Here is a 27,444-nt window from a genome sequence, read left to right on the forward strand (position 1 = left end):
TGCAGGGGACGGGGGTCCTGGTTATCTTCTCTTTGAAGTGGAAGTGAAGGAAGGTGAGGACAGGTGACCTCACCTAGGCCCGAAGTCACCCCCCACCAAAGCAGGCTCAAAGCTTCTCAGAGCTTTTCAAAATCATTTTTCTCAGCAGCTGAAAGGCATTAGCTAAGCATCAGAAACATTCCGCTTGCTGTAACTAAAAAGATTGTAACAAAAGGTAGGGAACACAGTCCATTGTTTCTCAGGCCTTTCTGATGCCTTCTGGCCTTGCTAAAGAACCACATTGCAACTTACTCTCTGTCCGGGAACCATGCCAGAACAAGAGATTGAAACATATCTGAACACTCTGAAACCCCTTTCCTAGGAAGGGTGCCAAGCGTCCAATAGTCCCAAGACAGCTTTCTGTTCATGCTCAGAGGAACTCATGGGGCAGGACTCTGGAAGGAGGAGAAAGGGGGAGGGATCTGGAATGGGTATATATGCTTGTGCACATGATTGTGAACTTGTGCATGCTTTTTGTGACTTATCACACTTGCTCCTTCTACCAGTTCATGGATGGTAGAAATAAAAGCCTTTTCTCCTAAACTATTCCTTGAGTGTCTGTTGACTCCCACTTCCCTTTCCTAGGCGCAATATTTTTCCCACCCGAGGGCAAAGCCTCATAAGGCTACAGAAGCTGCACCATGGAGCACTGCCCCGCCAACCTCACCCTTTCTTACATGCAACCAGACCAGGGGCTTCCTCCTTCTTAGCCTCGGGGTTGCCTTTTTGGAGCTTGGGAGGGAGGAGGTGTGTGGGCCAAACTGGCTTTAGTTAGCTCTGCCTATCTTTGGCTCTGGTTCCGCCCACTGTGGGGCTCTCTGCCTTCCGCCCCTCCACGTGAACTGGTTCTACGGGGACAGAAGGCATTTCAGCTGCTTATTAGTCCCAGAGTGCGACAGTGAGAGGGAACAGCGATGCTGGCAAATGCCACTTTTCTTCCCATTAGGAAAGAAACGCATCTGAGTAGAGGAGGAGGAGGAGGAGGACAGACGCTCGGTGTGCCTTGCAACTTAACACAAATTAAAGTCCTTTAAGCTCAGACCATATGGCCGAGCGTAGAGTCCAGATGGCTCCCAAACCTGAAAGGCTTGATGAGGCTTCTGTCAGCTTTGTTTCCCCGGCATAAACATAAATAGATGTGCACTTTGTGGCAATTATCTCGTAATAGGAAGACATTGTTACGGATGTCAAGGAAGGATGGGACTTTTTCCCCCTTCTCTGCTTGACTTGTTGAGCACTTTTGCTAAAGATGGGCGTCGATTGCTTTAAAAACAGTTGCTTAGTGAGCATTGCTGGCTTTTGATGGCTGCTGGTTGCTGACTTCCAGATACAACTCCACCTGCTTGAATTGAAGATTGGTGTGCGTTAGGTGGGTGGAGGGGAGAGTTTCACAGCTGGAATGCAGCCAGTGAGAGAGAAAGATTGAAGTTGTGGCTACAGGCAGAGAAGGACCTCTGTACAGTATGGGACATTCCAGCCATAGGAAAGTCAGAGGTTGCTGTATTTTTTAAAATCACTATTAAATTGCCTTATGATCCGAAGATCACAGGGTCGTTTACAATATGAACAAACAAACAAACAAACAAACAAACACCCCCCTCTCTATCCAGTCAAGCAGAAGGCATTATCCCATGCCCAGCACAACATTTCAGCTAGGCAAAAACATTTCAGAAGGGCACAGTGCAAGCCTGGTCATGGTTTATTGAATTGTGATTAAATTGCTATATGATATTTTAGGACACACTGTGTTTTGGTTGTTGCAATCCATGATTAAACTGTATACCCCTTTGGAAACTTGTACGGAAAAACACACTTTAATAGATCACCTCAACTCTGGGTGACATACGCCTCACCTCTGGGTGACATACGCCATGCTTTAGAGCAGGGAAGGAAAACCCTGCAAATCTCTTCTTGTAGGTAGGGCCAGAGGCAAAAGTGGGCGGGGCAACAAAGGTAAATGTTACCTTTGTACTGTAGGCTAGTTTCTACACACACTTGCACACAGCCCTCTTTGTCATAGCTGTCAAGTGTCCCTTATTTGAAGGGACAGTCCCTTATTCCAGCGCCATGTCCCGCTGCTGTCCCTTATTGATGGATGTCCCTTAAATGTCCCTTAAATGATGTCCCTTAAATTTCAAAGGAAGCAGCTCCTCTCCCTCCCTCCCTGCCGGCCAGAGAGGAGGGAGGCTCCAACTGTGTTGCTTGGCTGTGTTGCTCACCCAATAAGAAGTCTAAGAATGTCTGGGGGGTGGAGCTTGCATGCCTTGTGTGTGGCTAGTTAATGCAAGCTGAGGAGGTTTTTGAATACTGGATGCCATTTTGTTGCACGTGCTGCTGCAAAGCCAGGCCGGGGAGCCATCTTAAGTTGAGGCTGCATAGGCCTTGGGGTGCATGTGATTCAGATTCTATTCAGTTGAACCTCTGGTTACAAAGTTGGTTGGACAGTGTTCTTGAGGCTACCAGCAAGTTTGACCAGACTGCAGGAGGACAGGAAGACTGGAGTGCCTGGAACAGGTGAGGCTGCTGGTCCCTTATTTTCAAGGCTGCTGGTCCCTTATTTTCATATCTGTAAGTTGACAGCTATGCTCTTTGTCCTCCATCCAGGCAAGCAAAAGGCATGCTCAGAGTTCAAGGACACATTCCAGCCAGGCAAAAACACTCAAGGAAGGTGTGAGGAGGCAAGGGTGGCGAGCAGGGAAGTTCTGAGGGCCAGGTAGAGAAACCCAGGGGGGCACATATAGCCACCAGACCTGGGGTTACCTCGACAGGCTGGAAGAATGGCTAGAAAAGGAGGTGTCTACCAAAATGACTATTATTGTTTTATTCTGGTTTTTATTATTCATTATCGTACCTTTTTTCCAATGAGCTCCTCCCACTCCATTTTATTCTCATGACAGGTAGGCTAGCAGATGTCCCAGGGTCATGCAGCTTCATAACTGAGCGGGGAACTGAACATTAGATCTCCCAAGCCTTGAATCAGGCACTTCATTTGTTTCTTCGCTTTACTTATTTGTTGCTCTAGGTTTTGGTTTGGTTTGCCTTTGTAATTAAAAGCAGGGAATTGCTTTTGAAAGCATCACAAAATTACTCTGGGGATGGGCAGCAAGTTTGTGACGTTACAGGTCTTAGGCAATCAGTGCTGTGCAGAGTAGGGTTATGCAACTAACTTGGCTTTCCCAAGCCTAGTTCTGGTGAGGAAAGATTTCATCTGAGCACAGTGCAGGAAGTTTAGCTTGGCATCATTTTACACAGCCTAGGAAGGCTTGAGGCCTAGTCGTCGGGGTCTCTGTGCATGTTTTCCTGAAGGCTTACCAGCACTTCTGATATGTGTCCACCAGATGTCACCAGATGTAACACTTCACATCATATTCGTTGTATTCTCACTCACTCCCAACCATCCCCTTTGATTAATGCGCTCGAACACCTACACCAAGGTTACTGGAACAAGCAGTCTTCTCATACCTCCAGTATTTCCAGGAAATGTCTATGAGATACATCCTAAGAATACCAGTAAGCCAGATTTAGGTTCCTACTGTTCTAATTACAGACCAGCCGATGCAAAAGCCCACATTCTGTATCTAAAAAGGATGTCTGTCTCCCTTCTTCCAAACCCAACATTTGGGATGCAGGAGGTGGGCTTGACCTTTGAATCTGTTCTTGCACCATATTCTAAATGAGCAGTCTAAGTTATGGAGTCATAGAACGGTAGAGTTTGAAGGGACCACGAGGGTCATCCAGTCCAACCCCCTGCAATACAGGGATCTTTTGCCCAACACGGGGCTCAAACCCACAACCCTGAGATTAAGAGTCTCGCGCTCTACCAACTGAGCTACTGTCCTTGCTTTTTGCACTTCTATTTAAAGTTTGTGTTTTAACAAGTTGCCTCGAGTTCCCCTTTCTGAAAATAAGTAAGCAAACCACAGTGGAGATTCACAAAGCCAAAAGCATTACGAGAGTACAACATGACTTTATTATATGAATTACTATTAAACATCTTTAAGAGAGAAAAAAAATCATGTATGGAAATAAATTCTAAAATAGCAACACTCACAAACGTCACAGGAGTCTCTTCTTCTTTTTGTTGGTTTGTCTCCTTTTTTAAAAACAACCCTCCCCCCCTTTTTTTAAAGAAAGGAATACAAACATTACCAAGGACAGGACATTGTTTGGTGGTCAGAGAAACACAGCTTGGTTTAGGAGCCCAACTTGGCGGCCTCTAAAATGCATTTACATTAGATTCTTTAAAAATGACATCCTCGCCCTCATTCCTCTGGGCTATATGCCCCATGGGCTCAGTTGGTCCAAATGTCCAGAGGCTGCTAAAGGAAATGTCTGAAAAGTTTCAACCCACCTGCACGAATACAAAACCATTTTGTTTTGGCCATTCCTCAATTGCTTTCCAAACCTAGTGACGACATAGGGAACTTTCTTGCACGGAATCCATCCTCAGTCGACCTGGCTTAGTATTGGCTACACTAACTGGAAGCAGCTTCTCCAGGGTTTTTCATTGGGAGTCCTCAGCCCTACCTGGAGATGTCAGGGATTGAACCTGGGACCTTCTGCATGCAAGGCAAGTGTTCCACCACTAAGCTACAGCACTTCCCTGACTTCTGTCTCTCATGTAGCCTACATTCTTCAGTGTGCGAGGCTTAAAAGGATGTCAGTGTTGCTACCTGAAGAAGTGGAGGGCCCAGGTTCTAATCCTGATCCATTGGGCATTGGGGTGTGTGCGTGCTATTATTTATATGGGAGCCTCTTTTGGAAACAGTAGCTCCCTTCCATCCATGAAACTCCCCGAAAATATGGAAGGAACAAATCCCTTATTGCTCTTGACCGGCCAATCCACGAAACCACCCTCTCTTTAAGAGACCTATCCCAGCTACCAAGGAGGACTCAACTACGCTTCTCCCATCCACATTCCTGGCCCCTTTGCCCACCTGCTCTTCTCACCTGCCGAAGGGCACAGGGCCACAGTTGCATCCAGACCGCCAATATTCTGCAGGAATGTATTCAAGCTTGTACCAGAATCGTAGAGTTGTGCAACTGAAGTGGATCAGAGCGCTCTGTTTGCTCGAGTGCAACAAACCCACCTTTCGAAAGATCAGACTTTTTTGCGGTTAGGGTTGTGATAGGGAAACACATTGGAAAAAGTGGGACAAACAGATGCTTAGCGGGGAAGATGTTAAACACGCTGCGCGAGCAAATCAAGACAAATGCTTGTCATAAACAAACAAATGAGAATGGGTATTCAGTAAAGGCCAAGTGTAGTCTAACCTCTGCATAAGCTTTATTGCAAGCAAATCAGTATGAATGCTCAATAAATGGGTCATCTGGAGTGGGTGTGCCCTTTCAGGCTGCAGTACAGTTGAACAACCAGGAGGGGTCTCCAAAAAAGAAATTTCCCCAGCCTCTAAGCTGGGCATGGGGAACCTTTGGCCCTCCAGTTGTTGCTGAACCACAACTCCCATCAGCCCCAGAAACATGGGCAATGGCCAGGGGTGATAGGAGTTGCAGTTCAGCAGCATCTGGGAAGGCACAGGTTCCCTGCACCTGCTTGAAACAGCCCAGGCTTCATCTGTGTAGACTCACAAGGATTGCAGGGTTTCATGGGAGCTGAACAAATGTACCCAGATTCTCATTTGTATGCTGAAACTATCAATCAATCACAGCAAGGGGCAGCCAGCACTTGTTTTAAAACAGAAGCGAGGAACCTTTTTCAACCCAAAAGCCGCATGTCCTCTTTGGCAACCTTCCAGGGGCCACATGCCAGTGGTGGGCAGGGACCAGGGGCAAAAGTAGGTGGAGCAATGAGTATAGATTTTACCTTCATACAGGAGATTTCTACTCACCCCTCCTCTGCCTCTTCTATCCAGGCAAGCAAGCAAGAACAAAGACATGTTCCAGCCAAGCAAACACACCCAAGAAGGGTGTGAAGGAAGGCTGGTGAGGGGGTGTTGCCTGGGGAAAAGTCTCAAGGGCCAGGCAGAGAGAAGCGACCACACTGACCTAAGGTTTTAAATGTAAAATAAAATAAAGCAGGACAACAGGGAAGCAAAGAATTTGCAATGGCAGAAGGAACCGATTGAGCCATGGCTCTGAGAAAGGAGTCCTGGTCAAGCCAACGAGGGCAGGATGGAGAAGCAAAGCTTGCTAAGGAGAAAGAGCTGGAAGAATAACCTCCTGGCAGAAGTCCGTAAGGAACAGCAGCCAGAAGCCCCGAGGCAAAAACCACCCTCCTGCCTGAGAAGCATCCCTTCCCACCCATCCACCCTGTAAAAATTAAAAACTGCCAACCCAGAGTCAAGGACATTTGTTGGGAACTTTGGCGGTGAAACTTTGCAACAGCCCATTTTGGAGTAGTAATACAACAGGACCCTGGCCCGTTCTTCCTTTCCACCTGCAACCTTAGGGCCATAGGAAGCTGCTTCATACCAGGTCAGACTGTTGGTCCATTTAGCTCAGGATTGTCTCTCCCCAGGATTTCCAGGTTTCAAACGAGGGATATTCCCAGCCCTGCCTGGAAATGCCAGGGACTGAACCAGGGTCCTTCTGCCTGGAGGTGCTCTGCTACTGAGCTATGCCCCTTCCTCAACTAGCTGCCAGCTAGAGCGTTAAAGGCACAGGAAGTCTGGCAGGGAGAAAATGCAGCAACTCCATGAATCCCGTATAGTCATTTCGCTCAAAACAGGTGGGGCCATTTCCCCACCTCTTGGGGAAAGCTGTCTGCATGGCTTTTTACACTGTTGGAGGCTAGAGGGATAAAGACACAACAGGCAGCGTGTCCTGAGGAAGGGCAAGTACCCTTGACATGTCCTCTTCCCCGTCACACTTCCTGCAAAGTTGCCTTTGTGGTGGGGTGGAAGGCAGGGAGCCCAGCAGCAGGAGGCGCCAGAGCCAATGACAGGCAGAGACAGCTAATTCTGGTTTTGCTCTCCTTCTCTCCTCCCTGCTGTTCTGTAAGGGGGTAACACTACTGGCAGGCCAACCCCTCCCTGCCCCATACAGGTTGTTCTTAAGAAAGCAGGCAGGTTGGGGGGGCTGGCTGAAGACAGATGGAGGTTGGTGGGGCGATGCCCCATTCGCCCCTAAAGGAGCAGCCTCCACTGCCATGCAGCAAGATATTTTCCCTGGCTTCTGTCTGCGTCATAAAAAAAAGGAAAGTTTAAAAAGTTAAGCCACGAAGCAATGGAGCCTTCAAACTAGCAGATCCGATTCCAGAATTTGAGTCCTTTCCAAGCATTCAGATAGAAGAGAGGGAGAGAGAAAGTCCAGCTATAGATGTCAAAAGAGGAACAGCCGGTGGCTTATTCAGCTAGGAACCCACGGGGAAGGGGGGAGAGGGAGAGAGGCTGGAAGGCTTTTCTACTTCTCTGGCTGTTTATTTCCAGTGGCCACCCTCCAGCTTTCTCCTTGGCAACTAGTGGATGCTTAGCCTCAAAGACGGCTTTGGGTGAGGGGGGTTGTCTTATCCTGAGGATCTCTCTCTCTCTCTCTTTCTCTCTGCTTACCCCAGTTCCCCTCCCCAAAAGGGAACCGTTTCTGCCTGGCAGCCCCTCAAGTTTGGGGATCTTTTAAAGCAATACTGCTTTCTCCCAACTCTCCCTGGAAACTTGGATCCCATACAAAACAGCCCTGCGGAGAGAGTCCAAGAGGCTGAACTTTTGTCTAAGTTGCACTGACGTCACTTCTGTGCTGGAGAACATACAAGCCTTCATTCAGGGTTTTGAGGGTTTGGGTTGTTGCTATCCCCCCTCCCCCCCCCTCTTGTTAGAGCCCGGCTGGGCATTCTGCGCCTGTGATTTAAAGCAACAAGCACAGGTTCTGCTGCTGGCACCACTTTGGATGGGCATTAAAAAGCCACCAAAACAACTCAGATCTCTATGGTCAGTGTCACTTCTGAATGGCAGGATGAGTGTCTGTGTCATATCAAACCTTGGCAGTCACAAGCAACAGGCATGGTGGGCCTTACAAAGGGTCATTTGCCATTAGGGCAAACGAGGCACTGCCCCCACTAAATTCAGTCTGCCCTCTCTGTCTTCTGCCCCCATCCCCAGTCCCAGGGGACGCCAGCCAGACACTGTATCAGAGGAACCAAAGACTTCTGTCCTAGAAGGACCCTCTTGTGAAGAGTCCCCTCTAGCATTCAAAAGCCTGTCCCTAAGTGGGCGAGGACAACTGCGTGCTTCCTTTCTACTTAATTATCGACTGGCTCCAGGCTTTCAAAGCATCACCTGAGCAACATGGGACAAAAACCACATGGCTTTCACAACCATCACATGAAGAATGCCTTATTCACAGACACACATACAGAATACAACCCTTTACATCAATCCTATTTTCCAATCATAATTTTCAGCAATACAAGGAACACATAGTTAGGAGAGGGGCCACGCTGAAGCAACGGGATGAAAGTGGTTTCTAGCTGGAGGGACGGCGATTCCGAGGCCCACTTTAAAAATAATAATAATAAACAAGGACCAAGGGCAGGGGATTAATCCACTGTGAGGCATTTCTGGTTGTTAGTTGGAATCAGCAGAAACTCTTTTTTTTTAACGTGGAGAGAAGTTTATAACATCCTGACCATCCAATCTCTTGATTTGGGCTTGTTTTCTGTTAGCAGCAATAATTATGTAATGATAATCATCAATGATACAATGAAATTCTGAGGCCATCCTGTGGCTGGAGAAAGGTCATCTGTTAGTTAAAGAGATATGGTTTAAAAACACCAGGCCAGAATCCACATTTGAACGGCATCTCCCCCCGCCCTTCGTTCAGACGTCTGAACGCTACAGTATATAACAAATAAAGAAAGGTCCTTGACCCATCCTTAAGATCTCAAAAATTCATTCTGCAGTTTGCAAAGATTTGACGTAGAAAAAAAAAATCAGGTCAGCTGTAAAATCAGATCGCTGTTTCTTTCCTCCTTTTGGGCTGGTGATTCTTCAGATTGGAGGAGGAAAAACCAACCGGTAACTGTTTTTGAACCCAACTGCTAAGAAAGGACCAACCATGTGCCTGGCATTATAAAAAGCTTGGGCTTCGGGAAGCATCTGACAGCTCCAGGGGAGGACAAAAGCACCTGACACCATCGTGCTCTCTGACATCTTCTAATTCTCCCATTATTCACCTTTTCTTTTAAAATATATATATTGGCCAGCTCAGGATCTAGAAGACAAAGGAGAGCACATTTCAATATTTAGTAAAATTGAGCTTAATAATAATTTATTATTTTTACCCCAGCCACTCTGGGCTGCTTTCAACAGAACATTAAAAACAGAATAAAACTTCAAAAATTCAAAACTTCAGATTTTTTGTGTGCCACCCCAAAACCAGAATTGAAACCAGTCTTGCTGTCCTTTAGCACCATGCTACGACAAAGACAGTGGATATTAGTGGCTCAAACTGGAAGGGTCAATAGGGGAAAAAAATTAGAAAAAAAGAACACCCACTTTCTGGAAACATCTTTTTTTTAAATGGAATATTCAATACTGAACCGAAGGCAAAAGTTCTGTATAGGAATCCACCCCAAAGTGCATATAACCTCAGTATTGTCTACCTTGGATGTGAGGAACCTTTGGCCAGGCATAGGCAAACTCGGTCCTCCAGATGTTTTGGGACTACAACTCCCATGGTCCCTAGCAAACAGGACCAGTGGTCAGGGATGATGGGAATTGTAGTCCCAAAACATCTGGAGGACCGAGTTTGAGGACGCCTGCCTTTGGTCTTCCAGATGCTGTTTAACTACCTCCCATAATCCCCGGGTAAGCTGACAGCCAAGGGTGATGGGCATTGTAGTTCAGCAACACCTAGTCTATACTGAACACCTGTGGCTCTCCAGGGTTTTCGGACACTGAATCTTCCCCAGCTCTATATGGAGATGCCAGGGATTGAACCCAAGACCTTCCTCATACAAAGCATATGCTCTGCCACTGAGCTACATCCCTCTCCCTCATCTCCAAATACTCTTCACCTTACTGTGCTTCTTTTGATGTTTCATCTTCTGTGTGTAGCTGTCGCCTTCTTGCTTGGCCTTCTTCATCTGAAAGGCAGAGGAAGGCAAGAGAATATGGAAACCTGCCGGTGAGAAGCAGCTCACTCTGCACTTATGTGGAGCTGCTGTCACATGGTGCCCACAGAACGAACGAGAGAGAGAGCACAGAATAAGCAGGGGGACTGGGAAATCTTGTGTTAGACCAGCCTCCACAGGTGAAGATATAGGGCTAGATTTTCGAGCTATGCACCAATAAAGGATCAGACATCATTATATACAGTTTGAAAGGGTCTTAAATGGGTGAATCAGTCCAAGCAGTAGCCTTATGAGCTGAGATCACAAGTAAATTGGCACACTGAGCTTAGCTGGGACCAACCCAAAGGTAGCACTCACGTTAGAAACAGGGCTCTCGTCTTACCGCATGAATGTCCTTCAACGTCATCAAGAAGATTAGCTGTCGAAGCTGCTGTTCCCATCCTGCACTTGCGATTAAGGAGGAAAAAAGAGGAAACCAATGGCATGTGGAGGGCATAATCTAAGCCAGGCCTCAGATGATCTGAGCTCCAGAACCATGATTTCCATGGCTATGGCTCAGCCCTGGGAGAGTAGAAACCAAAGCTAGGGTTCCTCTGTGTGTGTGCGCACACATGTGCAAGATTGCCTTTCACTCAGTGATCTGCAAACTCAATTGGGAATCCAAAGATTCCCAAGTCACACTGCATCATCATCACCTATTATATATTTTGGAAAGCTGTTTGTTCTCTATGCACCTGGCCACCTCTTTAAATACCGTAATCCTGAGATCAAGAAGCAGGTTCGTGACTACGTACGCAGCAGGGATGAGGATGGGGACAAAACTAGAATGAGCAGGCCCTGCCTTTCCTTGGCTCTGCGTACTGTTTGGTTTCCCTGCCATCAGCCCCACCATTGCCAGTGAACACCAACCACGGCTGGTGCTGACGGTGACATCAGCAAGAACAAGCGAAGTGTGTTGTAAATCTAGGTCTATTACATTTTCAGCTGAGCTGCTGAAGTCTAACACAGCACAGGGATTTAGCACGGTGACTCGCAAGTTGGAGGAGGAGAAAGGAGTTCAACTCCCTGCTCAAGCACAAAGCTCACTGGTTGCTCTTGGGGTAGGCATGGACAGTGGAGAAAACCCAAACGGAGGCCCCTCTTGACCCCTGGGCGATGCCACAAGGAACTTGAGTGCAGAAAGCCAGCTCTCTGCCAGCAACATAACTTGGCTGGCATGGCCAACCTCACACTAGAATGCAAGGGGGGTGGGGTTCTGAGGGTCACATGCACATCAAACATTTAAAGCGTATTTTACACACATGGTTTTCCCCAAAGAACAATGGGAACTGTAACAGTGGGGGTAAAAGTACAGTTTCCAGGGTTCTTCGGGGAAAACCATGTACTTTAAATGTGCTCGGAACTGCAGGGAATTTAGCACCCTCAAGACACAATAGCAAGACTTCAAATGGAAGGATACACTTGATGCTTCAACAACTGTTTTCTTTTCGATTTCCTCATTTTGGTCTTCTCTGAGAAAGCCCTGGCAAGTTCAAAGAGCTTCTTGCGTGTAGCTGGAAAGGAGGGGTGGAGTGGAAATAAAGGTTTGTGGTTGTTTTTTAAAGGAGAAAGAGGATGTAACCATGCAGTATCTCTAGGGATTGTTAAATCAAAGACCACTGGAAACCCTACTCGCTCTGGCTTTTGAAATTAGGGTTAGGTTCTAGCCTTAAAGACTGGGAACCTGTTTAAAATAAAAGACGTGATCTTCTCGGGATACTGAATTCCGCACCTAGCTTTCTGCCAAATGTCGTGGCCAGGAAAATGGATCCAAAAGCCTGAGCTGACTGTGCAGTCATCCCCATTCACCCCTCTGTGCTGGCAAAAGCTCCTGCCCACATTGTATACTGCAAGGGTCACATGCACCCTCCCAAAAACTCCAGTCAGTTACAGGCAGGTATTAAGATTCCCATATACTGTCAAAGTAATTCAGTGGTCCAGTGCAGCGTTTACGATACATTCACTCATGCAGACCGGTGGGGGAAATCCCACCGCAGCTCCAGATCCAGCCATGCTGCCCACCACGACACAACTCACATTTCCCCATGTGTTTTAATTTGTCCCTGAATAAGGCATCATCGGAGACGGCACCACTGGAGCGAGCTACATCGTCTGGAAGGCAAAACAAACTCGGGATTAAAACGCAACGCTGAAGAAACAGAGGCGAATTTTCAATGTGTTTTTCTTTTTTAATGTGCAGTTAAGACAAAATGCTGAAAGTCTGGGGTATTGTGGCTGGAAAGCCGATCGTGTGCATTTTGAAAAACGGAGAGGGGATTAAACATACTAGACATGTTGCCATTTATTTATGATTCTCATTAAATTTCTACACCTTTCATCCAAGGATCAAAGGGCAGTTTGCGATATAAAAACACAAAAATACGTAACAAAAACAACCCCCCCCCCGGGCACACACACAGTTTGAAAGGTCATATATTGTTTAATTAGCCAAAGGCCTGGGTGAAGAGGAATGTTTTTGCCTGGTGCCTAAAGATATGCAATGAAGGCGCCTGGTGAACCTTCCTGGGGAGAGCATTCTACAAGCAGGGAGTCACCGCAGAAAAGGCCCATTCTCATGTTGCCACCCTCATGTGGAGGAGGCACATGAAGAAGGGCCTCAGATGATGATTGCAGGATCCGGGTTGGTTCATACGGGGAGAGGTGGTCCCTGAGGTATTGCGGTCCTGAGCTGTTTAAGGCTTTATAGGTCAAAACCAGCACACAGAATTGGGCCTGGAAACTAACTGCCAGCCAGTGAAGTTGGGCCAGGATTGGTGCTGTATCTGCAATCGTCTTGCCCCAGTGAGCAGCCTGGCTGCTGAATGATAGGGGAGGAAACTATATTTGTCCATTTTTCTCCAGATCATGCAATGCAGCATTTCCAGCCTCAAGGACTAAGAACTTAATAGTAAATAATTAAAGAAGCAGAGAGCATCTCCTCGCAACTCTTCGGCATTTAACACCAAATTTGGCTCTTGTGAGGTCTGATAGTGGGGTATGCCCAGAATGCCCCAATCCTCTTAAACAGCCCTTTTCAGCATTTTGCCCCTGAATCCAGCCGTGGCTGGTGCCCTCTGGGAATTGGTAGGGCAGAAGGTAGGGAGCCCAACAGCAGGTGGCGCCAGAGACAAAGACAGGTAGAGCCGGCTCATTCTAGTTTTGCCTCCATCTTCCTGCTGAGTTCTTAAAGGGGCAACTTGGAGACTAAGGAGGAGGAGGAGGAAGGTGGCAGGCAGGGCCACCCCACAGACTAGTTGTAAGCAATAAGGCATGGGAAGGGGACAGGCTGAGCTTGGTGGGGCACTGCCCCATTTGCTCAGATTCCACTGCCTGCAGCGTAGCATCAATTGCCGTTAGCATCCTCAGCCAAAGCAGTCTCTTTATAATACTTGGCTAGGCCCCGACGGTTCCACGGTTTTCATGTGATAGCAACAGACAGTGGCTCTAATTCCCTCCTCCGAGGCTGCCGCTCGGCTCGGGTAGTGAAGGTTAAGCAGGATTATGTCCTCGTTCTGCCAGTGAGGCAATATCCCCTTTGTTCAAAGATGAAAAGGAAGGAGGAATCCGTGCTTACTACGACTGGGGACCAGAGCAGGTTGCTCACCATTTTGTGCCCATTCCTCATGGGACGGGGGAGGATCTGGAGTGGGGGGAGGGCAGGGAAGACTAAGTCCTGATCCAACAGTCCAAAGCAAAAGGATACTTATGAGCATTTCCTTGCAAATGTACAGGGCAAGAGTTGAAAACATATTTGTCATGTCACACCAGCTATTTGCCCCAGATGCCCAAGACATACTAAACCAGGCATGTCCAAACTGGCACCTATGGGTGCAACTGATGCCTGTGGAGGCTCTCACTGTTACCCTGGGGCAAGATCCCCAATGTTGACCTTTCATTTTTTTAAAAAAAGTCTCTAGTCTTCCTAAAAAGGAAGTTTTGTTCAAAAAGGTGCAGGTTCCTCTAAGCTATTTCTGTGAAATGGGAGTCCACATGGTGTGGTTTATTTCTGTTGCTGAAGAAGAATGCTCCCTGTTACATCAGACAGCAAGAGAATGTGTGTGCATGTGTAAAATCAATACTGCATGATCTCCATGACCTGGACCAGCAGGACAAAGCTGATTTCCCATGGCAAGCCTAAATTTGTCATGAGCGACTGTCTAATTCTGTGTTACCATCGGCAGCCATTTTGTGTTATGCCCCCCCCCATAGCAGCCATTTTGTGACTGGCACCCCCAGCACTCTCTCAAAATTCACAACATGCCAAATGGTCAAAAGAAAGCTTCCCCATACACGGCTTAACTGTTGGTGTCAAACAAGGCCTGGGGGGCGGGGGGGAGTCAGGTTCAAATTCTTATATGGAGACAAAGCTCTCTGAGTGACCTTGAGGCAGTCATTGGCCACACCTGCAAAGTCAAAGTAACCTAAGTACTGATTGAACTGGAATAATTTTTTACTGGATTTGCACCCTTACATTCTGGCAGCTGACCACAAAGCTAACATCCGTCCTTTAGGGGGGGGGTAATACCTGATATTACAGAGGTGAAAGCAACATCATTAGTGAGGGCAACGCTGCTCATCTTGGATTTCTTCGACTCATACTTCAATCGATCTAGATGGCGACCAAAAAAGTAAGAGAAGGAAATGCATGAGTGTCACAAACTGGCAGTCAAGTGGTCAGGATTTGGCACTTTCCCTGCTGCGGTCTGGACTTGATTTCCATTCAGGCACCATAGCTCAGTGGGAGACCTGCTGCCTTGCATTCAGGTCAATCCTCAATGGAATTCCTTGCTGCTTGAGGTTCAAATGGCCCTCTCTCTGCCATTTGCCATTGGTCAGTCAAGACCAGGCATAGGCAAACTCAGCCCTCCAGGTGTTTTGGGACTACAACTCCCATGATCCCTAGCTAACAGGACCAGTGGTTAGGGGTGATGGGAATTGTAGTCCCAAAACATCTGGAGGGCCGAGTTTGCCTATGCCAAGTCAAGATCTTTCTATACTGATAGGCTTCTGCTGCTCTGCCTCAGATAAGACTTTCTGTTGAGGAATGTTCTTTTATGTGTGTCATCATATATATAAAACACCTCAGTTTCCTAAAAAATACAGCAGAACACACCATACAAAAACGACAACAGTAATAAAAACATAAATAAAATGGGACGGGGGACCGTTCATAAAATTGGTTGGCTAAAAGAAAATCCACATTCCTACCAAAAAACAAACAAACAAACAAAGCACCATAAGATTCTGAAATATGCAATTACCTCTCTCAAGGGCCAGGAGGAAATCCCGGTTCCTCTGCAGCTCCTTCATAAACTCCTCATTCTGCAGGACGAGCGCGATCCGCTCATCTTCTAGATACTGCTTCCACTTCCTCTCCTGGTCCAATGAGCCATGGGCCCTCTGGCTTCCTGGGCTTGCTGTTTTTTGGTGGCAGCTTTGTGGACTCTGGAGGTGGCATTTGCGTATAGAGAGAGAAGGAATGGCTAGGGACTGCAGGCTTCACAGGGCAGCAAACCCATGACCACCACAGTGATCCAGAGCCCAGAGCCCCAACCCATCAGAACCCACTCCCAATGGCTCCACCTGTGTGATGCATGCATTTTGCTAACCTAGGTTTGCAGCATTCATACCTTCTTTTAAATAGAAACTTTTTAAAAAATCTTGCGTGTACACCTTTACCTGCCCTCCCCCAAAACATAACACATGAAGCTGTCACTCTGAGGACTCGAATCCACAAGGCTTCATTTTTCAGTCCACATAATAAACGAAACTTGATGTTCAGTGAAGAACCGGATCTCTGCCTACTCTAAAAATTAGGACTGGGAGTGTGTGATTTGGTCGGGGAGGGGGGGGAACTGGGGGAGAGGAATGCAGGAAACAGGGTAAAGTGTTGTTCTCTTGCCCACGGCATTTCCTCTCCAAATCATACACTCCAAATTTAACACTTTTTAGATCCTTAGTGGGAGCCTACATTTTGAGACGGGAATCTGATACTGGATGTCCAGCTTGGCCCTAAACCCACAAGTCTCCTCTCTTCCAAACACAGAACCACCTAAACTGTCTCTCTTGGGACAAATGAAACAGCTCAGCTTTTGATCTCAGTGTGGCGTAATGGTTAGAGTGTCGGACTAGGTCCTGGGAGATCAGGGTTCTAATCCCCACTCAGCCATGAAGCTCACAGGGCAACTTTGGGCCAGTTGTTGCCTCTCAGCCTAACCTAGCTCACAGGGTTGTTGTGATGATAAAGTGGGGGGGGGGGGAGAGAGAGAGAGAACAATGTACGGCTCCTTGGAGAAAAGGGTGGCATATAAACGCAATAAATAAAAAACAACAACCGTAGTAACAACTTGCCTACCTCTAAAGCAGGCTTCTTCAACCTCAGCTCTCCAGATGTTTTGAGACTAACAATTCCCATCATCCCTGACCACTGGTCCTGCTAGCTAGGGATCATGGGAGTTGTAGGTCAAAAAGATCTAGAGGGCTGAGGTTGAGGAAGCAGCCTCTAAAGGCTTGCACACCGCATTCAACATTATTGGTTTTCCTTGGGAGTTCTCCTCTCTCCTGAATCCTCCTTCGTTGAAACAGATCTTTTAAAGATCAGGTTCACAGGGTTGCCACCCAATCTGATCTGGAACGGTTACAAGTAATAAAATACCCCCCTGGGGTGCTATGATTACATATAAAATTGAATGTGTTACTTGAAGCTTAGATCTGAACCCTGCTCCTAAAACTAACCCAAAAGGGCAGGAAAAGGGACTTCAAGGACTGGAGGCATGACAGTGTCAGACACAGCTACTTCTGGGTCAAGCAGGGCAGGATGGAGAAGGCAGAAGAGGGGGAAGGCAATGGAGGCCGGCAGGAAGCAGCAAGGACCTGAGGGATAGCTCAGGTGGTAGAGCATGAGACTCATGAGATCTCAGCGTCAAGGGTTCGAGCCCCACCTTGGGTGAAAGATTCCTGCATTGCAGGGGGTTGGACTAGATGACCCTTTTGGTACCTCCCAACTCTATAATTCTATGACTCCTAAGTTCATAGAATCATAGAATCATAGAGTTGAAAGAGACCACAAGGGCCATCGAGTCCAACCCCCTGCCAAGCAGGAAACACCATCAGAGCACTCCTGACATATGGTTGTCAAGCCTCTGCTTAAAGACCTCCAAAGAAGGAGACTCTACCACACTCCTTGGCAGAAAATTCCACTGTCGAACAGCTCTTACTGTCAGGAAGTTCTTCCTAATGTTTAGGTGGAATCTTCTTTCTTGTAGTTTGGAACCATTGCTCCGTGTCCGCTTCTCTGGAGCAGCAGAAAACAACCTTTCTCCCTCCTCTATGTGACATCCTTTTATATATTTGAACATGACTATCATATCACCCCTTAACCTCCTCTTCTCCAGGCTAAACATGCCCAGCTCCCTTAGCCGTTCTTCATAAGGCATTGTTTCCAGGCCTTTGACCATTTTGGTTGCCCTCCTCTGGTTGCTGAGATCAGGGAACAAGAATGTCCCAGAAGCATTTATATTGTTCAGCGGGTGGTACCAGACCTATTAGGGCCTATATGCAAATTGAGGAGAGCTGAAGTATGGTTCAAGAGCTTGTGGCAAAACACACACACACACACACACACACACACACACACACACTATCAATCCCAAGTTGCTGAGCTATCTAATGCCCTGAAAGGCCGAAACACTGAACGGACCTTGTCGGTATTTTGAACTCATAGCCCAAATATAGAAAGTTATATCCACCCTACCTGCACCTTTTCCATTTGCTGGGGTAAGATGCGAAGGAAGTCATCAGGAAGGTTGCCTAGCAACGGTGGATTCCAGTTCCGGTACCGCCTTTGTGCTTGGGGGCCACTGGAATTCTGGATATCGTTCCTGCAGGGTCGACAGCGGGGGGGGGGGGGAAGGCATATTAAGGCAAAGCTTTGAAACCTAGTAGCAGACTATTAGAGCATCTGCTCTGCCCAGGCCCAACCCTTGTTGGGCATCTCCAGGTAGGAGTGGGAGAGATTCTTCCATGAAACACCAGATCTGCTGCCAGTCAGTGTAGACAATACAGAACTAGATGGACCAGTGGTCTTGACTTGGAAGAAGGCAGCTTCCTGTGCTCCTACCGGATTTCCCCTGACCCAACCAAATTTCAAGTTGCAAGGAGAGGAGTGAGGATGACAATCTTGGCCGTGAGTCCTGAATGACGTGCTCCCTGCCTTGCAGGCCTTCTCCGACTTGGCCTGGGAGGGCGAAGCCCGGACTGACTCCAGCTACAAAAGCTGAAGGTGTTAGAGGCCAGAGACATCTTGGCTGTCTCTTTAGTGCAGACCCAGGTCAGCAAAGCCTGATCTTCCACAGCTGCCACCAGCCATGTACCACCATTGGCAGGACAGCAACAGCTGTAAGAAAATATTTTTAGTCTCTTGCTAATTATGCTGTTTTAAACATGTGTTTTATATTTGGTTTCCATTAGTAAGGTTTTCATTTGAAATGTTGAGATTAATTGGGGGGGGGGGGTTAACTTTGCTGTGTTACATGGGCATTCTTGCACTTGACCTCCTTTGTAATGTTTCCTTCTGGAATCTTTTAAGATAATATTTTAGTCTTCCATTGATTATGCTACTTTGAATGTATACTTTATATTTGACTTTCTTCCATAACGTTTAATTCTGGACTGTTTTATTTGATGTTTTAATGCAGATTGTAAGCCGCTTTGAGATTTTTTTAAAAAAATTATTTGAAATGAAGTGGTATAGAAATGAAATGAATGAAAAACAAACAAACAAACAAACAAACAAACAAACAAACAAACAAACATGGCAGCCCTTCTCCCTCCAGAAACTCTAACCTCCTGCAGCTCCAGACTCTTGCTGTCACTTCCTGGGCTGCCACTGCTGCTATGATGGCAACCAAGCTGCCTCACCACAGCTGACACTTCTGCACACTAAAGGTAAAGGTAAAGGGACCCCTGACCATTAGGTCCAGTCGTGGCCGACTCTGGGGTTGCGGAGCGCATCTCGCTTTGTTGGCCAAGGGAGCTGGCATACAGCTTCCAGGTCATGTGGCCAGCATGACTAAGCTGCTTCTGGTGAACCAGAGCAGCGCACAGAAACGCCGTTTACCTTCCTGCTGGATCGGCACCTATTTATCTATTTGCACTTTGATGTGCTTTTGAACTGCTAGGTTGGCATAGGGACTGAGCAACGGGAGCTCACCCTGTCGTGGGGATTCAAACCACCGACCTTCTGTTCGGCAAGTCCTAGGCTCTGCAGTTTAACCCACAGCATTCCAAGCAAAATTCCATTTTACGAGGAGTCTCGAAAAGCCACAGGAGCAGACTAGAAAGTGAACCGAGTGCCCTTGCTCCATAGAGAACTCCCTCACTGCAGGCGTAGTCACAGGAAAGTGGGGGATATGACTGATCAGAAATACGTATCTTATTGGAAAAGGCTCATGCCTTTCCTTTGCCACAACATAGCACTCATAGAAATTGATAAAATGAGTGTCGCATCAGACATTTACATCTAGCCCAGACACGTCATAGAGTGCTCTGGTGAGCTTTATCTAGACACCAACAAAAGCAAAAGCTTTGTCCTGACCCACTAGCTGAAGACCTAAGTGGCTGACCATTATTTTTGTGTCAGTAGCATGTTGCAGAATGCACCTGCAAAAAACAAAAACAGGGTCCTTGGTTTTTTGTGGAAGGAAAATCTCCACACCATGAATTGCAGGAGGTTGGACTAGATGGTGCTTTGGGTCCCTTCCAACTATGGTTCTATGAAAAGAAACTCAACAAACTCTGAAGGCTGAGGCAGGAGTCTGAGAACACCCATCGAGATCTGGTCTCTCCGCTGTGCCAGGATTTCGAGAGAAGGGAAAGTAGCCCAGGCTCCCTTAACTGGCCAACGCGAGGGAGGCCAACTCGTGGAAGAGGGCTCAAAGCCAAAGAAGGAGAGGAAAAAATGAGGAAAGAACGCCACAGGGACCCAGGCTCTGCTATATTTCAGATCTTGGCTCGGCTCGCAGCTGCTAATAACCGAGCGTCTCAACGCTGGGAATTCCCCTTCACGGCCCCTTCATTGGAGCATGAAAGTCAGAGAGGGCGGCAAGAGGCAATTATGACTGTATACACAGGTTAGTGTCTTCATTAGGACAGGGTTTTTAAAAAGAGGGGGTAGTGAGCAGGTAATTGAAGCCGGGGGTGGAGATGCTGTCAAGGATGCAAACACGCCTCCTCAAATCGGGGAGCGATCTCAAGTCAAAGTGGGCCAGGGGCTCAGCCCTTCCACAAATTGGGGCTCAAACCTCCCCCCCGCCCCATTGCTTTGCAGACGAGAGCTGTGCTGCCCCTCACCTTGGATATCAGGATGCAAAATGGGATGTAAGAAGGCAGTGGTTCCCATTCTGTCCTGTATCCATAAAGACCAGCAATGTTTCTGTTCCTCTGCAGTTCAGTTTCTGCTAAATACTACATTATTCCATCTCACTGTCTGCTTTTTAACTTATTTCAAGGTAAAGGAAACGTCACAATGTGCTGAAATAAAGTCATTAATTACATATTGTTTGAGACTTAAAAACAGCACTGCGTGGAGGAACGCAGATCACATTGGCTTGGCTCGTAAGAAGAGCCCGCTGAATCTGGCCAGTGGCTCATCTAGTCCACCATCCTGTTCTCACAGTGGCCAGCCAGATGCCTGTGGGACACGGTCAAGCAGGACCTGAGTAAAAAAGCACTGTCTCCTCCTGTGGTTTCCAGCAACTGGTTTTCAGAAGCATTCTTGCTTCTGATGGTGCAGACAGAGTATAGCCAGCATGGCTTGTAGCCACTGATAGCCTCCTCCTCTACCAATTTGTCTAATCCTCTTTTAAAGCCACCCAAGTTGGTGGCCACCAGTCCCTCCTGTGGCAGGGAGTACCATAGTTTAACACTGTGCTGCATGAACAAGAACTTTCCTTTATTTGTCCTGAATGTTCCAGCGTTCAGCTTCAGTGGATAAGAGTTTGATGAGAGAGGGAGAAAAACCTTTCTCTATCTAGTTGCTCCGAGCCACGTATCATTTTATGAACTTGCATCATGTCACCTCTTATTCACCTTTCCTCCAAACTAAAAAGACCCAAAGAGGGATCATCCCCTTGATCGTTTGGGGCGCCCTTTTCTGAACCCTTTGCAAGTCCACAATACTGTTTTTGAAGTGAGGCAACCACAACTGAGAACAATATTCCAAATACGGCCGCACCATAGATTTGTATAACTGCATTATTTCCGTTCCTGGCTGCAGACGAAAACATGAACTGCAGCAGTTTCTGTTTGCGTGGGAATCCTCCATCATCCCGAGATGCAAACAGCAGCCGGTTCCACACAGCCCAGGAGAGTCCCTGCATTGAAGCATCCTCTTAGCAGCTTGCTTTTAGCTGAAGATGGGGCGGGAGGGGGGTAGCTTCCAAAGGCCTGTGATCTCCAGCTGGTGATGAAACCCCTGATTCTAACATCCTGCCCTGCTCTCCTAATCTCCACGGACTGTGTGCAGAGGAGGGGGGCTTCGCTCTGCTTGGTTTCTGTGGCACACACAGAGGAAGGATGGAATATTCCATTCCTCCTCTGCAGTGGCGTAGCGTGGGTTGTCAGCACCCGGGGCAAGGCAAGTGATTTGCGCCCCCTAACCCGTGGATTTGCGCCCCCTAACCCGTGGATTTGCCCTAACCCCAGAAGTTGCGGCCGGTGCGGCCGGCCCCCCCTGCACCCCCCACGCTACGCCACTGCTCCTCTGCCAGCCTGGTTACTTGTTTACATGAAACTCCTGGTTGCCTATGGCTACCAGGCCAGTGCTTAATTGCAAGACTGGATTAGTGGGCCAGATATTGTGGATTCAGCTATTTTTCACTCCGCTCTTAGGCCTGCAAGGCAATGCACTTTATGCCTCAGACGGACAGCTCGTGCAAATCGCCTGATTGCTGAACAAAATGCATTAGAATTTTGTGAACTCCAAATAAGAGTTTAGCCTGCTTACCTGGGGGGTGGTGTCGGGGGAGCCTGTGGGTACTGTCTGTCAAACACGTGCATATCGTAGGAGGGGGGAGAGTAAACCGGAGGAGGCTCTTCATCTGAACTGTCAGGTTCTAGAGTCCGTTCCAAAATCTGAATCAAATGAGAGAGGTAGAAGGAGACAGAATTTAGAATGGCTTTGCACATTACAGAGATCCGAGAAGTGCAGAAACGGTGAGGACTAGGGATGTAAAGGAGGCAGTGATTGCGCTCACTGCAATTAGCAGCGTTTCTGTTCTGCTACAGTTTGACTTCTGCTAAGACCTATGTTAACTGCCTCTCTATCTGCTAGGGGCAAAACTTGTGCAATTGATATCATAATTCATATTAATGCATTTCAGTAGAAGGGCAATGTAAAAAACGATACAAACAGTAACACAATCCTTTCCATAAGGTTTTCAGACTAAAAATACAACCATAAATACTGTTCCCCGACATTAGGTGAAAAAATATATAAATTGCGGCAATTTATGTTCCCATTTCTGACCAAATTCTATGGCACCCCCACTGAGGTCTCACGGCTGTGGCTTCCTCGCTTTCACTAAAAGGAGGCAGCTCTTAATTTGTTGTTGTTTTAAAAAGCCACTGGCGACTCTGTAAGATGAAGAGCAGGGGAAGTGGGAACTGAGACAGCAGAAGGCCAAAGGAAAATGAACTCAAAAGATCTGCAGAAGGAGCTGAAGGTTAAAAGTAGCAAATGGGGGTTAAGAGAGGGGGCAGCAATGGACAAGTCACGGAAGAACTTTCCATCCACTCAGCCTCTCATTTGTCCAACCCTAAATTCACTCTCCACATTTCTGCAGCAATTTGCAAGTTTTTTCTTTTTCATGACAATTCATCAGCATTCCAATGCAGTTGCCCTCCATACATTCTACCTCACCCCCAGAACTCTCCTCGGCCCTCACCACTCACGGGCCCTGCTTCACACCTCTGCTTCACGCACCTGAGGCTCCCTGCCTGTAGAGCAGTGCTTTCCAAACTTAGGTCTCCAGCTGCTGTTGAACTACAACGCCCATCATCCCTGACCACTGGCCCTGCTAGCTAGGGATGATGGGAGTTGTAGTCCAAAAACAGCTGGAGACCCAAGTTTGGAAAGCCCTGCAGGAGAGCAAGGCTAAGCATCTTATGACACCACACAGCTAAATACACTTCAGTAGCCACCTTTCAGGGCCTGACAGGTGCTTCACAACCGCCTCTGCTTCTGCAGCCTCAAACACACGACACAACCAGGCTCCCATTGCCCTCTGGAGGCCCCTGCCGTGCCTAGCTGGTGGGCTGAATGCATCTTGCAAGGGCTGTGAGTCAGGTAGACCCCTGGGGGAACTGCAAGACTGGGCAGACAACCGGCCACTCGGCCTTAAGTCACCCCAAGGCAGGACACCTGATGTCTCCCGCTACTAGAGCAAAAATAAGAGTTTCAACTCCACCGAGATCCTGGCAGCCTTGGAGCACAGAGCGTGTGCTATCATCTTGCCAGGATGTTTCCAAATCCGCAAATAGTCAACGAGCTATTCACGCAACATGAAACCCGCTTGCAGTTGTCCCTCTAACCAAGCGCGACACACAGCCTGCCCTTGTCAGATTTGCTTTGAAAGAATGTGAGGCTGTTGGCTTCATCTCACCGTGGCTGCTCTGATGTTGTCATCCCTTTCTCTCCCCGCCCCCCCCCGCCTTGTCTTTTTCTGCACGGCAAAGCTCATGCACATAGTTTTTCCTACTGCCATTCTTAAGATCCGCATGGGGGCAGGAGATGTTATCCTTTAATGCCCTATAACTCTCATGCTCCTTATTTATTCACAGGAGAGCCCCAAACCCGTAAACCTGCGTGTGGCCTGAACTGGCAGTGGCTGACTAGGAACAGGAGACCTTGCAGTCCAGGCATAGGCAAACTCGGCCCTCCAGCTGTTTTGGGACTACAACTCCCATCATCCCTGACCACTGGTCCTGTTAGGTAGGGATGATGGGAGTTGTAGTCCCAAAACATCTGGAGGGCCGAGTTTGCCTATGCCTGTTGTAGTCAGTCAGAGTAGAGAGCTCAATGAAGGACACTGACCCAGTATGAAAAGGAACCCAATATCCTAATGCTGTAATACAAATCCATGGTGTGACCACATTTGGAATGGGCGCCTCACCTCAAAAAAGATATTGTAGTGTTGGAAAAGGCTCAGGGAAGGGCAACCAAAATGACCAAGGAGATGGAGCCCTTATGAAGGAAGGCTGCCGTAATGGTTGGGACTCGTGGGCAGCCAATGAAGCTGAATGTTGGAACATTCAGGATAATAGACTTTTTCGTGCAGTGCAGAGTTAAACTATGGAACTTGCTCCTGAAGGAGGTAGTATGGACGCCAAATTGGATGGGCCTCAAAAAAGGACTAGATTAAATTCATCCTGGCTGGTTATGCTTCTGAATACCAGTTGCTGGAAACCACAAGACGGGAGAGTGCTCCTGTGCACAGATCGTGCTTGAGAGCTTCCCACTTGCATCTGGTTGCCACTGCAATTATAGGATGTTGCACTGGATGAGCCACTGGCCTGATCCAGCACAGCTCATCTTATATTTTTATAGAATTTTTCTGTCCCGGTTCAAGCGGATGGGAGTTGTAATCCAAAACATAGGACGGGGCAGGGCAGGAGGGACTAGCGTATTTATTTATTTTAAATATATACTGCTATACAGTGGTACCTCAGGTTAAGTACTTAATTCATTCCGGAGGTCCGTTCTTAACCTGAAACTGTTCTTAACCTGAAGCACCACTTTAGCTATTGGGGCTTCCTGCTGCTGCCGTGCCGCCGGAGCACAATTTCTGTTCTCATCCTGAAGCAAAGTTCTTAACCTGAAGCACTATTTCTGGGTTAGCGTAGTCTGTAACCTGAAGCGTATGTAACCTGAAGCGTATGTAGCCCAAGATACCACTGTATACACTTCAAACTGCTAAGCTATCTATATAAAAACAGAGGGAGCGGAAAAACCCCACAACATTCTATTAAAAAATAATAATCCTAAAACCTAGAAGAAAACAACAAATGGCTTAAAATGGAGTAGAGTGCGAAACACAGACTTATAAAAGTAATACAATCCTCACGCAGCAACAATGCATTAGTGGCGGGTTTATTCCGCTCTATCAGTCATTCCACAACGCTTCTCCAATGTTACCACATAGCATTGATGCAGAAAATTTTGGGAGGGGAGAGAACCAGAACATTTGGGGTCTAAAATGTTTCAGTCTTTCCACAGCAAGTTACAGGATATTCACTGATTAGAAACAAAGCAGCATGACAAAGAGTAGTATAAAATACAACCAGCACCTCATCAATCACAGTCCAGTTTGTTGACTCCATAGTTCCCTGCTCCCCCAAATCCTCTAGTTTTATTTTCTCCATACAAGAAAAACAGCCAACCCCTGGAACATCAGCTAGGAAACACCCAGGCCTGGTTTCACCGCAAAGCATCATTGCTGGCACCAGCCTTGGCACCTTTCATTGGATTTCCCCATTCCCCCCAGTATTCACTGCTGGGCTGGGCAGCCACCATTTTCACTTCTCACAATGCCCCACAGCAGTAAAAACAGAGGACACCCAGCAGCAATCGAAGAAGCACTGCCATGTTGGGTATGCATGGCACACAAGCATAAGGAGGGGTCCACCAGAGGGCATTTTGCGGACGGCCTCCACAACACAGTGAGGTTTACCTCAGGAGGAATACTGTCATCTGAATCCGAGCTGTCGTCATACCCGCTGCCGTCTAAGTTCATCTGCAACAGCTGGTCAATGGTGGCATCCACTGCGCCATTGTTCGCCCTCAAGACACATTCAATTATGTCATAATCCATGTTGGGGAACATAGTCTTGAAATCTTCCATGGCCTGGTTGAATTCCAGCCGCCGGACTTGCCTTGCGGGGCGGCTGTTGTTGAGTTCCTGGGCAGAGGAGCCGTTCCTTGAGCTGCCATTGCTGCTGCTCCGCCGGAACAGACTTGTCATTTTTGATAACTGCTTTTGGAAAATGTTTAGACTTTTTTTTCTTCAAACCAGCTTTTGAGGTAGAAAGGAAGGAAAGAGAATAAACGTATAAATCCCCGGGGCCAGGAGGAAGAAAAGGTGAGGAGGCACGCAGTCTGCCTTCCAGATTTGTCGTCAAGAAGCTACGTCAACATCTTCCAGCACCGCTAGCCAGTAATCCACAACAAAATGGCGGGACATTGGCGATGCCAAAATGCAACGCTACTGAATACGCCTGGAGAATTTTGGACCAAGGTGAATCTACCACAGGAGGAAGTCCGAGAGAAGGTCCTTCAGTACGGTGTCCGAAGCCTCAGAAACATGTTTGACTGAAAAATAAAAATATTTTTTTATTTTGTGCGAGAAATGTAACCAGAGATAGCTGGTTTTAAACAGTTCACCTGCCCACACAACTCCTGAGACAACTGGGAATTGGCAGAATTTGAGCTGAGTTTGGGATGGAAATCCTCAAATAAAATTTATTCAAACATCTGAACAAACTTTCTACTTCATTGGATGTCCCTGAGTTCTGGTATAATGAGAGAGGGAGGTTTCGTGTTGGCTATGCCTCTCGCTTCCTCCAAGTGTGTCATTACATTTAGGATCATACTGAGTCAGACCTGTTGGTATCTAGCTCAGTATTGTCGACACTGACTGGCAGCAGTTCTCCAGGGTTTCAAACAGGGAGTCTCCCCCAGCCCTCCCTGAAGATGCTGGGGATTGAATCTGGGATCTTCTGTATGCAAGGCAGATGTGCTATTAATGAGCTGCGGCTCTTGCTTTTGAAATTAGAGGCTGGCAAGCCTGGATATAAATGTGTTTAAAAAACAAGATGAAGTGGATTTTTGCAGCATCAAAAAGGAAGAAGATACTAGAGCAAGCGTCTAATTTAAAATAACTGAATAAATGTGTCCACAATTGCACAGCAGGAAAATTAAACAACTCTCTTTTTGCTACGTTGGTTGTGTTGATTTCAGTGTTAAAAAGAAAATATATAAAGCAAACAAAATTGATAGGAAAACAATATGGCAAGACATGTTGCAGAAATGTGCCTCATAGGGTTGTATTCAATCAAGCAAGTTCTATTCCAAGCTGACCCACTGAAGTTGGTGGGTTTTACTCAACGCAGCACTAAGGGCACGGGGCATGAATGGGGAAGAAAAGGCAGCAAAAGTAGAAATCCTTGAGCTGAAAGGACACGTTTGCTGGATACTGCCCAATGGACATGTGTTAAATATGCCCATTATTTTCAACTAGTCTAACTCTGAGCACTAGATGCAACTAACACTAACACTAGATGCA

General features: G+C 47.3%; 1 protein-coding gene across 8 annotated transcripts in view; it reads right to left on the reverse strand.

Moving 5' to 3' along the window:
- Positions 1-8,311: 8,311 nt before the first annotated feature.
- The window catches only part of CUEDC1 (CUE domain containing 1), a 58,193-nt gene continuing 39,060 nt past the window's right edge, over positions 8,312-27,444 (reverse strand). For 7 of the 8 annotated variants that reach the window (XM_081844246.1, XM_081844247.1, XM_081844249.1 and 4 more), the window contains 10 exons: positions 25,834-26,471; positions 22,110-22,237; positions 17,859-17,985; positions 15,367-15,550; positions 14,631-14,714; positions 12,143-12,217; positions 11,526-11,619; positions 10,449-10,507; positions 10,015-10,078; positions 8,312-9,204 (listed from right to left, as the gene is read on the reverse strand). In XM_081844246.1, the coding sequence (XP_081700372.1) occupies positions 9,198-9,204; positions 10,015-10,078; positions 10,449-10,507; positions 11,526-11,619; positions 12,143-12,217; positions 14,631-14,714; positions 15,367-15,550; positions 17,859-17,985; positions 22,110-22,237; positions 25,834-26,124 (1,113 nt within the window). In that variant the 5' untranslated portion in view covers positions 26,125-26,471 and the 3' untranslated portion in view covers positions 8,312-9,197. Of the gene's footprint in view, positions 9,205-10,009; positions 10,079-10,448; positions 10,508-11,525; positions 11,620-12,142; positions 12,218-14,630; positions 14,715-15,366; positions 15,551-17,858; positions 17,986-22,109; positions 22,238-25,833; positions 26,472-27,444 lie in introns of all 8 variants that reach the window. The other variant, XM_081844251.1, reaches the window with a different exon arrangement.

The sequence above is a fragment of the Podarcis erhardii genome (assembly GCF_964252035.2).
Source record: "Podarcis erhardii genome assembly, chromosome: 16".
Classification (NCBI taxonomy): Eukaryota; Metazoa; Chordata; class Lepidosauria; order Squamata; family Lacertidae; genus Podarcis; species Podarcis erhardii.